Raw genomic sequence first — 10,928 nt, 5'->3', positions numbered from 1 at the left:
AGTACCCTAATTCAACACTGCACATCTTTTATATTGTAGAATACTGTGTACATTGCAGAGCCAGTCACTTATCTCTGTTAATGTCAATATTTATTGCGGTTTGATTACATTACAATAATGGTTAAAGCACATCATTATGAGTGATAACAGAACATTCATTGTATTCTTGTTGTGTCATATTCCCTCTGTATGGGAAAGGAGTGCTATGAAACTCATGTAATAAATATAGTATAAACGTGTACAGTGAAAAAGTTACTTATATTTGGAAAATTGAATCTTGGAATGCTTCATGTCTAATAAATGGAAGTTTAAGTTACATATTATTACAAATATATACTGAGTCAGAACCACAAACGTCTGGAAGAAACTTATTGACATTTAAGTTCATATTGAACCATATCTAAAGAAAGAAAAAGCTGGTGAAAGTAACCAAAAATAACCTGTTTTACACTCTAACATCTGCAATCCTGCCTGTATAATTCCCATAAGGCACCTGAAGCTACTGTGCATCACTTCATTTGATCATAAATCTTTAAATAATGTTAATATTTGCTTCAGCTTTTCTGTGCTATTTGTCATACAATTCTGTTCACTGAAACATATAAAGTCAGGTCAGTTTTAATCTTGCTTTTTTCTGCCATCCCAAGGCCAAGGTGCTTTAGCGGGTACCAAAGCTGGACAGATGTGAATGGAACAGTCAGAAATTTACAGAAAACATCCTTGACAAGAGGAACCACTCTGTTTAACAACATCACATTGAGAATCAACATCCAGAATGTATTTCTGAGTCGTATCTACATTATGAAAGATGATATATTTAAATGATATAGATGTGCCATTCAAAGACAGCTACATGTTTTAAATACTGTATGCCATTTTTGGCCTCATTTTCTGTAAGTTTCATATATTTTATACGTCTTAAATGACATAAAATCTGTCTCAAAATCTGTCATTGACAGTCTGCAGTGTGAGCTTGGAAAACAATTTGGAGAGATGACTCATTCTGGAAGAAAAATTAAGGAAGTGAGTGTTTCTTTCCACTACAATTGTACAAACAGATAATTATATAGAGACAAGACACATGTTTGACAGCAAACTGACATCTCTGTAATTAAGCAGCTGCAAGAGTCTGACTGATGGACAATATCATCAATGTCTAAACAACCCAAAACAAAATATACATGGTGTTTGCACTGTATTATTCACTACATACGCTTATATTTCTTTATATCTAGCAATTCTGGGTTGTGCAGCAGCTTGACTTCATTTGAGAGTCAGTTTTGAAGGACGCCTCCAAAAAGTAACAAACACCAGGGATGTCTTCTGGGAAGTTGGCCGGAAGCTCCTGTCTGCTCCTGGGAACAAAGACAAACTCTGGCCGATCCTTCAGCAATCTGGGACAAAGAGCACGCAAATAAAACATGAATCTAAAAACAATGTGGCAAATTATTTGACACAAGAAGAAACACAGTGTTATTCTAAAAGTTACGTTTCCTGACTTGGAGCACTTTGAGCACTTTTTCTCTGCAACAACCACAAATTACACCAGTACAGTACTGGCTCATTAAAATCAATCAACTGTTTACATAAGGTAGTTTATACTTAGTTGTTTCTGAGCCTTTCCGTCAAATATTATGTTTTGAGAGAGTAGAAAAGAGTTATTACTAAGGAATAATAATATTTGCAGAGTTACTTCACCTGTGGGTTGTAGGGCTGATATTGATTTTTCTAGGTTGGCTGCAGGACTCAAACTTGTTTGCCAGTGTGACATTGTTCCCAAAAAGGCAGTAGCGTGGCATCTTCACCCCAACTACACCAGCCAGAACTGAACCAGTGTGGAGGCCAATGCGCATCTGTAACAAACATTCAACACTTGGTATCAGTATAGCTCCTAAGTAACCCTAATCCCTAATCCTAATCAATTTTTTTGTTTCACACAATAAAAACAATACTTTTAAAGGATAATGCTGATGTTATATATTTTTATTATTGTCCACAAATCCCATGAGAAATCCAAATTTGACTATAAACTGATTCTTCAAACAACATGAACAACACAAACACTGTCCTGCTGCTGTAAATACTCACCAGCACACCAAATCTGCAGCTGAAAATAGTTCATAGCAACACATACATAATTTACTCCTGTTTAAAGGCATCCTGTGGAGTTTTTGACCACTAGTGGAATTCTGTAGTAATGTTTTTTATGAGTGGGTCCCCATTTGTATTGGGTATGTGCATTGGGACACACATAAACATGCTCAAGTTTGCCGGCAGTGTAACACACATTCCGGCCTTCCGGATTTCATGCTACTATGCTCAGCAACAGTTGCTAGCAGTCAAGTGTGAACAAACGTAGGAATGTGCCAAAGAACAGAGTGAAGAAGACAGTAAACAATGCAAGATTTAAAATACTTTGAAAATTCAACTTTGCAAATGTTTGATGGGAAGACATTCCATCTCATTTGTTAGACCTCAAGGACACACAGTTGCGTTTGTCTAATACTGAATGTAAACAGTTTTCTTTGTTTTTAAGAAAACTCCACAGGGTGCCTTTAAGTATCATTAAATACTACAGAGCCAAGCTGTTTTATGAAATTATTCATCTATTATTAAAAATGAAAGTCTGGACTTGAGAATGGGAGCCTCTGACAGGGCAAATAGGTCAGACAGTATTAAAATATGGGCTAACACATTGGTTTTGGTCTTTTCATGGGATTTTTTTTTGTCAATAACAAAACAGAATATCATCAGCCTCATCCTTTAACATCTTAAACTTAAGTGTCCACAAGCTGAATTTCCCTGGTTTAAATGTAATTAAACAAAGGTGAGCACAACCACTCTTAACTATAGCAAACAAATTTCCCTCTAATTTGCCATTTTTATTATGGTATCTCAGATCCTTTCTGATAAAATGACACTGGGCAAGAAAACTCACATATCTAAATACTAATAAAGTATTCAAATGTGATAGCTCAAGGGATACGTTTAGCTAACATTCACTTGATCGTTTTTAAGAGTCTCTACAGATAAAAAAGACAATTTGAAAACCTGAAAAAAATGTTGAAATTAATCGATTAATATTTGAAATTTAGTAATACCATCGATCAAACGCATATCTACTTTAAAGGCAAAGGTCTGAGGATGTCTTACAACTTTAATAATAAATTATAAACTTTTTTTCAGTGCATTCAGTCTGTTAGAGAAGGCATCATGCCCTTTCAAATAGGAAACATAGCTTTTTTAATAAAAAAAAGCCTTCACATGAAAACTCTCTTGGGTTGGTGAAGTTGCATAATCATGTTGAATAAGAAGTATTACAGTATGCAGTATTTAAGCCTCACCTGTATTGGGTCTCCAGTTGGCGTCATGACTTCGTCTGAAAGCTCCATCATCTTTAAGGCCATGAGTGCAATCTGGACAGCGTGAGTCTCACTCTCCTTGTGTAAGCCACCAGCTACGCAGTACGCATCACCAATGGTCTCCACCTGAACACAGTGGATCGTTAAAATGATTTCTAACCTGGCAACTTCCACGGAATAAAGAAGCTGTTTGTGCCCCCTTCCAACCAAAGTCAAGGGCTGTCTTATGTGAATCTAAGCTCATATTGTGCTTATGTTAGTTTAACCTGAAAGTTAAAACTGTGCTAAATTTGTGAAGGGCCATGAAGACAATGAAACTTGAACGGAATGACAAATGTGAAGTGGATATTCATCAGAACTTTGATTAAGAATCTGACTTGCACTTCATCTTGCGGTACAACACAGAGGGCAAGAAATAAGGAGTAATAAAACCTAAACTGTAATAGTACTTGATCCTTGGCCATATTAAAAAGTCCAGAAGTGTTTTTTCTTCCTCTTCTTCGTCTTTGTACGTGTAAATCTGGACCACAGAGCACTCAGCAGCTATGTAGCAGAGACAAAGTGAAACTATTTTTAGGATCATACATGTGGAGTGGAAACAGGGTCCTGAAGGAACCTCTGACTTCCTAGCGTTTTACGAGATATTTGTCAAACATGCTGCTCTGTGTGTTATGCTTTCATGACACTTTGATTACATTATCCAACCTCCCTGGAGATTAACAGCCTCTGGCAGACACTAGGGTAGTTGGTTGAGTTACAGTCTGTCCTTTCAAATTTATAAAGCGAAATTGCTCGTTTGTTGATTAAATTTCAAATCTGTGAAGGCCTTTGATGATGATAATAATTTTACCTAACATACCTTACGCTAGCACATAACATGCTAAATTATTTTTTGTCAAAAAAAAAGTTCAGCTGTTTTTGACTCTGTCAGCCACTGTAGTTAATATGTTTTTACATTTACAACAATCTATTCAAAAGCAGATTTTATTTAGTGAGCTATAGACAGGGCCATAAATACAATTGAGGACACTGAGGTCATGTCCTCAGTAAGATTTCTAGGGATTTAGGAGGTTTAAGGACATGAAGAGGAGTGTACACATGCTAGTTCTGATATATTTAGGCCAAATATCTTAAAATGTGACTGTTTGTAGACAATGAAAAGACCTAAATAATTTAAAATAAAAGGGATTTAGTGTTATTTGTGTAGTGATGACAAACATTTTGGGAGATACAATGAACTATATAACTGAACCATTAAATAGATAAATAAATGCTGAAATATTGCAATTTTAAATACCCTGGCTGCAGGGTTCTTAAAGATCTTACGAAGAACTGGATATCAGTATATTTGTCAAAACTAAGCAGAAGATGTTTAAAAAATCAGAAGATTTTTAATCTGGTAAAATGCCAAGAAATACTGTGACTTCCTCTTAAATTGTTGTTTAAAAAATGCAGGAATATTAAACTCTTGCTTGTTGCTTTGTTAATTGACATTGGTTTGTTTACATTACACTCTAAGAGTCTAACTGACTAGTGTCTGCTCTCTCTCTCATGAAAGTATGTCCCTTTAATACTTTTACAAAAAGTATTAAAGGGAGCTTTACTGACTTCAGGGCAGTATGCTCTTAAAGTATGTTCCATTAACCTACCTTGTAAACATCAAGTTCTCCACACTGGTGGTCAAACCTGGTGTACAACTCATTGAGCATGGTGATGACTTGCATTGGGGTACAGAGGGAGCATACAGCCGTGAAGCCCACGATGTCAGAGAAGAGCATTGTAACCCTGTCAAACTTCTTGGCTTGGACTGTCTGTCCCTGCCACAGCTGCTGTGCCACAGTGCCGGGGAAGATGGAGAACAGGAGGTCTACTGTCTTCTTCTTTTCCTCCTCCAGTGCTTGGTGGGCCTGTTCCAAAGCTGCCTTGGCCTTCCCCAGACGCTTCTTTAAACCGTCCTGAGCTTTGGCCTGTTCGCCAACCAGAACTACATCACGCAGTGCGTTATGGATAGGGATGTCTGACAGATAGAGGCCACGACCAGTTAGCTCCTCCAGCTTGTCCACACACGGTGAGCCCAGGAACAAGATGGCATTGGACTCTGAAACGTAGATCATCTGACCTTTAAGGTCCATGAGCTGAAAGGAAAAATCATATGATGAGAAAAGGTCATTTGGTGGAATTTGCTGAAGCTAGTTTGAATTAATTTTGTCCTCGCCGCTCAATACTTTGTTTTTTGAAAGAGCACTGATTAGGATTAATATGTAGACAGCATCCTGTAGCAAGAGACCAATATTTTCTTAAAGTATAAATTTCCCATTTCTCTGTGTGGCATGTGTGCATTTTTAAATAAGCAACACATACATAAACTCCCTTAAGGAATTAAGAAATTTAAACATTAGAGAAAAGAAAAGCAAACTTGCCACTTGTGTGGTTTTTATGAAACTGCAGCTGTGTGCAGCTGTCTGTCAGCCACAAAAGTAAACAAAGCCGAAATGTTTATTTATGTTGCAGTGGAACACAAATTCAAAAAACACAAAAATCCCATCTAACTCAAGCACGTTTTATTTGTCATGGTGGCAGCACTAGCTCTAGGGATCGCAATGTCAGTCGGTAGGTCAAGTCCACAACTTTCAGTCCAGACTGAAATATCTCAACAACGATTTCAATGGATTACCATGACATTTTATCGAAATGTTTGTGGTCCCCATTGGATGACTCTTGGAGACTTTTGTGATTCTCTGACTTTTCATCTAGCACCAACATCAGGTTAACATTTGTGGTTCAGTGTGAAACATCTCAAGAACTGTTGGATGGGTTGCCATTAAAGTTGATACAGATATTTGTAGTTTTTGTGGGTGAACCCTTGACTTCATCTTGTGCCATCATCAGGTCAAAAAAGGCCTTCAAAACTATTCTTATCATCCACAGATGTCCAAAAAATAACTAAGATTATCAAAAGAATGTGAAAAAAATAACCCTTTTCAGCTTGTGTCAAAGGTGCCTACATATTGCGTTGCAGAGATGTCCACTGAAGTTATCATGCTAACCAGATAGCCCCAGCCCATCACAGCTCGTACTACCACTTAGGTAGGTAAGTCAAGAGGAGACAGTGAGTCAATGTAGCGTCCTTTCGCCCCTCAGTCCAACATGAGAGGATGAAGAAGTATTAACTGTGAGTGGGCTATACACCTAAGTTGCAGTCGTCCTCTCTCAGCAACATTCCTCTACGCTTTCCTCAGGCTCAACTATTGCTGCTGCTGCTGCTCTAGCTTCTTTCCGTCTCCCTTGCGTTTCTCGACCTCTCATGGCTCGTCCTCTACTCCTGCCACCATTACATCTTCCCTGTCTCTCTGACTGAGCAGACTGAGTGTGAAATCATTGTTGACAGTCTAACAATAACCAAAGAAAACAACCTACCAGTTACATAATCAGAGCATAAGGTAAACCTGTGTGGAAAACATTATTCATTATTGTATTGTATCATTCATTCATTTACCTATTTATTTCGCTCTGACTAACACCACGCTCTGGCCAATTAATACATTTACTCAAAAAAGCTCATTTCAAGCTAACAAAAATCAATTTAAGATCTGAGGCTGTGGCTGTAAACCCTTAGTCATCTGAACTGTTATAACAACAGTAGCTGTAGGGAAATACATAGCTAACATAATTAAAATTGAATGTGCCACCTTTGTTGACATTTCAGTCTGGCTGGTGCATAGTGGACTTGTCAACTGTGTAATACATCATCAACCCCAGATGTAGGGGACGGAGACACTGATTTTTACCTGGACTCTGTAGCCACTAAAGCTACAGGTAAAATTACCACCGGAGGACTAATTGTTATAGTAAGTGAAAGCATCTCTGACTGAATGTCATTAGTCATTACACCACTGTCATGTTTACTCACTGATACTTTTTTTCTTGTCATGGCGATCAATTGCTGAGCACCCTCACATAAATAGCACAAGCACGGCTGTGCCTTTGATGGATAAAATGGTTTGACATTTGCTTCTGATCTCTGCTGGGGGTATAATGTTGATCTCTGCCTCAGGCCAAGTATACCACTAATAAGCCCAATTGCTTATGTACAGCCTGTTTTTTCTCCATCTTACTTTAAAATTAAGACGATGATCAGAAGATCTTTTCTGCCTCGTTAGTCACCGACATCATTTCAAGTCATATCTCACTGAGATTTCGACATACCTTCCCCGTGTTATCTGTGGTGGAGACTCCATGTTTGATCCGAATAATAAATTGTGTGTTTAGCATGGTCAGAATACCTTGAAAGGTACATTTGATCTGGGGAGAGACAATAGAGAAGTGTTCTTGGAAAGTTGTAGACCGCCTCAGTCCATCCTTTCTGGTCAGTCTCTTCCTGAGCCCATGTCCTATTTGTACCAGAACCAAGTCCTGGTCCAGGATCAGATGGAAAGGGAAAATGGTGGAGAACAGGGAGGTAGGAAGAGTCCCAGCTGAGGTAGCCCGCAGTGGACTGGGGCTCAGATTTTTAGCATCCTTAACAACAACTGTGTACAGAAGACTGGGCTGCGGGCTGGACTGCAAGATGCTGTCTTTAGCACTGGGGGGGTCCATCAACACATCCACAGTGGTGTGATACAGCAGGCGGGCAGCAGCTTTGATGACTCCAGGGAAAAAGAGCTGAGTGGTCGGGCGGGGGTTGAAGAAATAGACAGTAAGCAGACCCGGATCCTTGTCTAAGCACAGCACCGAGGGTTCGTTTACACAATCCTCTCTGTCCGGGTTGGGCGGCGTGCTGCTCTGTTTCAACAAGACATTGAAGCTGTTGAGGAAGTCATGGAGAGCTCCCCCCACCACCCTCAAAATGTGTCCGTCCTCCTCATAACACATGTTGAAGAGCTCCTCGCCAAGAGAAACTTTCAAAGCTTCCATCGGGATTGCTGTCAGATACGTGAAGGGAAACAGGTGAAGACAGGAAGCCTACAATACCCCGAATTTTAAAATGAAAATTACATGTTTTGTACAATGAGTTTCAGATTTGACATTTACCTGTTTTGGTTGAGTAAATGTTTATCATCGCCACTAAATGCTCTGCTTCATCACTGCAACTCTGATTGCCTGTGCAGCAAATTGTTGGACTGAAGAGACAATAAATATCAAAGTCAGACACATAAACCAGTGCTCGGTGGACCATACCTTAACTGTTCAGTTGCTGGAAAACAGACCATAGCTGCAGCTACCTCTTATTTTCATGATCTATCCTATTTCACGAGTCAGATATTTTCTCAATTAATTGATTAAGAGTTTTGTTAGAAAAAAAAAGTATAAAATGCTTGTAGTTATTTCCTAGCTTAGGCTGACATCCTCAGATGTCTTGTTTTGTCTGGCCAGCTGTCCTAAAACAAAATTATGCAGTTTACTGTCACATGATTTTTTTTTAAAAAAATTGTCACATTTGAGAAGCTGCACCCAACAAAACTGTGGCATCTGCTTGCTGTTTGCTATAGTAATGTGTTTTCAGCAGATTGGTAAGGGATTTCTCTCTGTCTCCAGGTATCCATAGCAGCCTGAGTCTCCATCACGGATTACTGTTGTTATCATCATTAGTATCAGCTTAGTAGTGAGAGTAGAGAGGGTCAAATGAGGCTGTAACACCTTAGCATTATTATTGTTATTATAGGAATACATGCTGTGGTAGTAGTGGTATTATAGGCCTATAATTTACAGCAGCGGTGTTAGTAATTGTGGCAGTCTGGGTAGTTGTTATTTATGTCTTAGTGGTACCTGCATTAATAAAAGAAAAAAACAAAAACAAACACACGTTACCTTTCAGAGTCCCCGGTGTGATCTGATAGTCTCATCATTCGATGGAGGGCAGCATGCAGTCTTTGAAACTGTATGACAAAGTGTTCACCAAGTTAAAGGTCACCGTCTGTCAAGACTTAAAAGCAGCTTCAATTACAGAGGCACGATTAAAAATAAAGACAGCAGGACAACTATGTCTGTATCTCAAGTCAATAAACAGGCAGGTTGTGTGTGTTAAGCCAGAAATGCGACAAACCCAATTGCAGAGTCAAATTAATGTCATTTGGGGTATAATCTATGTAAAGCATGGTAGTTGCATGAACTGAATATTAATAAATGTATTTTCTTTTACTCACCTCGGGACATGCCAATTTGCGGATGCTCTCTCCAAGTGTATGCAGGTTAACTTTGGCTCTGCTGGTCTTCTGTCGAGGTAGATCCTCACCTATTTTTCCATGCACGTCCTTAGAAACAGGCAATAAATCCGCGGCGTCAGTTGAGCGCTCCTCAAAGTCTCCGAGCTCATTATTTTTGGCGCTGCTGGAGAATGGACACTCTCCGGATATCTTCAGTTCTTTCAGCTTCGCGCAGAACATCTTCCCCGCTGTAATCTCCTGGCTCTTCTCTCTTATCTAATTTCGGAGGGAGACAGACCTGGTCGAGCAGCTGCGGTCTCTGGGAGAAATTCCATCATCTGGTGTGCTCAACCAGGATACCTTTCCTCCTTTCCTCTCCGCTGATTCAAATGATCAGGCACCAAAGCCAGAGACCACATACAATATTCATTGAAAACTGCATGGGCAAATGATGGCAGGGAACTATCATTACCAAAAGCCAATGAGAAACTGGAGAAAAAAGAGCACCAGGCCAATCCATGCGCAAGTGGGGCTGGTGCAGCTGCAACAACCTATCAGCAATGAGAAATTATTTCCAGGCGACTCCTCGCATGCAATGGACTTTTTTTTTTTTATTTAGATCAGCCTTTGGACTGAGTCCCATTATATGAAACTGGTCCCCATAAACGAATACTCATATTTCTATTATAGTCACATAAGGACTTCAAGTGTACGTGCCTGTATTGCACAATGTGTGTTTGTAGTCCTCATGGTGTAGTTTATTTTACCACCGTATTCCCACAGAATACTAATGGTTAGTGTTTTCATTTCACATTAATTCATTTTTTTAATGTTACAAATATTTTAAACAACAATTTCTCTCTCTCTCTCTCTCTCTCTCTCTCTCTCTCTCACACACACACACACACACACACACACACAGGAGTGCGATGCTTGATCGGAGAAGTACTCCTTTAAATGAGTAATCGATTATCAGAATGGTGACCAATAATTTTTCTGTCTATTGACTACTCATTTTAACTCTTTCATTTTGAAAACTTGCTGCTAACATGTCCCAGGTCGTTTCCCTACAGTTGCCAGATGTTCTCCTTTGCATGGCCTGAGTATTTATGGACATATTTTATAGTATTTTATCAGCAATATGATATTGTTACTTATAGTTACGTCTCATAACTCTATGCTGCATGTGTTTAGTGTGTCATTACTACCATTAACTTTTAAACTACATCTGCTAATATTTTATTTAGATTAATGTTATGGTTGTTTAAAGTATATATTATATTCAGTTACTTCTTGCTGCTCTGCATGGCTAATGAGTATAAAATGTGGTTATACTGAACATTATGGCTCATTTGTGCTTTGCTTCTTCATATTGCTTTGCATGGTTACAAATACTGACTATTGGCTGTTTTATTATATTATT

The 10,928-nt window shown here is 38.8% G+C and overlaps 1 protein-coding gene across 1 annotated transcript; it reads right to left on the bottom strand.

Annotated features, from left to right (window-relative positions):
* Positions 1–81: 81 nt before the first annotated feature.
* Positions 82–9,893, bottom strand: gucy1a1 (guanylate cyclase 1 soluble subunit alpha 1). Its single transcript, XM_041036982.1, has 8 exons — positions 9,506–9,893; positions 9,171–9,238; positions 8,394–8,482; positions 7,569–8,284; positions 5,012–5,497; positions 3,345–3,488; positions 1,699–1,853; positions 82–1,394 (listed from the first exon to the last, which is right to left on the bottom strand). The coding sequence occupies exons 1-8, from the start codon at positions 9,743–9,745 to the stop codon at positions 1,232–1,234; spliced, it is 2,061 nt and encodes a 686-aa protein (XP_040892916.1). The 5' UTR covers positions 9,746–9,893; the 3' UTR covers positions 82–1,231.
* Positions 9,894–10,928: the final 1,035 nt, after the last annotated feature.

This window comes from Toxotes jaculatrix, chromosome 4 (assembly GCF_017976425.1).
Source record: "Toxotes jaculatrix isolate fToxJac2 chromosome 4, fToxJac2.pri, whole genome shotgun sequence".
NCBI classification, from domain to species: domain Eukaryota; kingdom Metazoa; phylum Chordata; class Actinopteri; family Toxotidae; genus Toxotes; species Toxotes jaculatrix.
Note: the sequence above shows the minus strand (reverse complement) of the source record. Positions and strands in the feature narration are given on the sequence as shown.

What these genes read in the sequence shown, in the direction of transcription:
- gucy1a1 (XM_041036982.1), bottom strand. Translation starts at nt 9,745, where the DNA reads ATGTTCTGCGCGAAGCTGAAAGAACTGAAGATATCCGGAGAGTGTCCA. An exon ending in GAGAACTTGATGTTTACAAG is followed by an intron (nt 3,489 to 5,011) that starts GTAGGTTAATGG and finishes CACTGTGTTCAG; the next exon opens with GTGGAGACCATTGGTGATGC. An exon ending in ATCAGCCCTACAACCCACAG is followed by an intron (nt 1,395 to 1,698) that starts GTGAAGTAACTC and finishes TCTTTGTCCCAG; the next exon opens with ATTGCTGAAGGATCGGCCAG.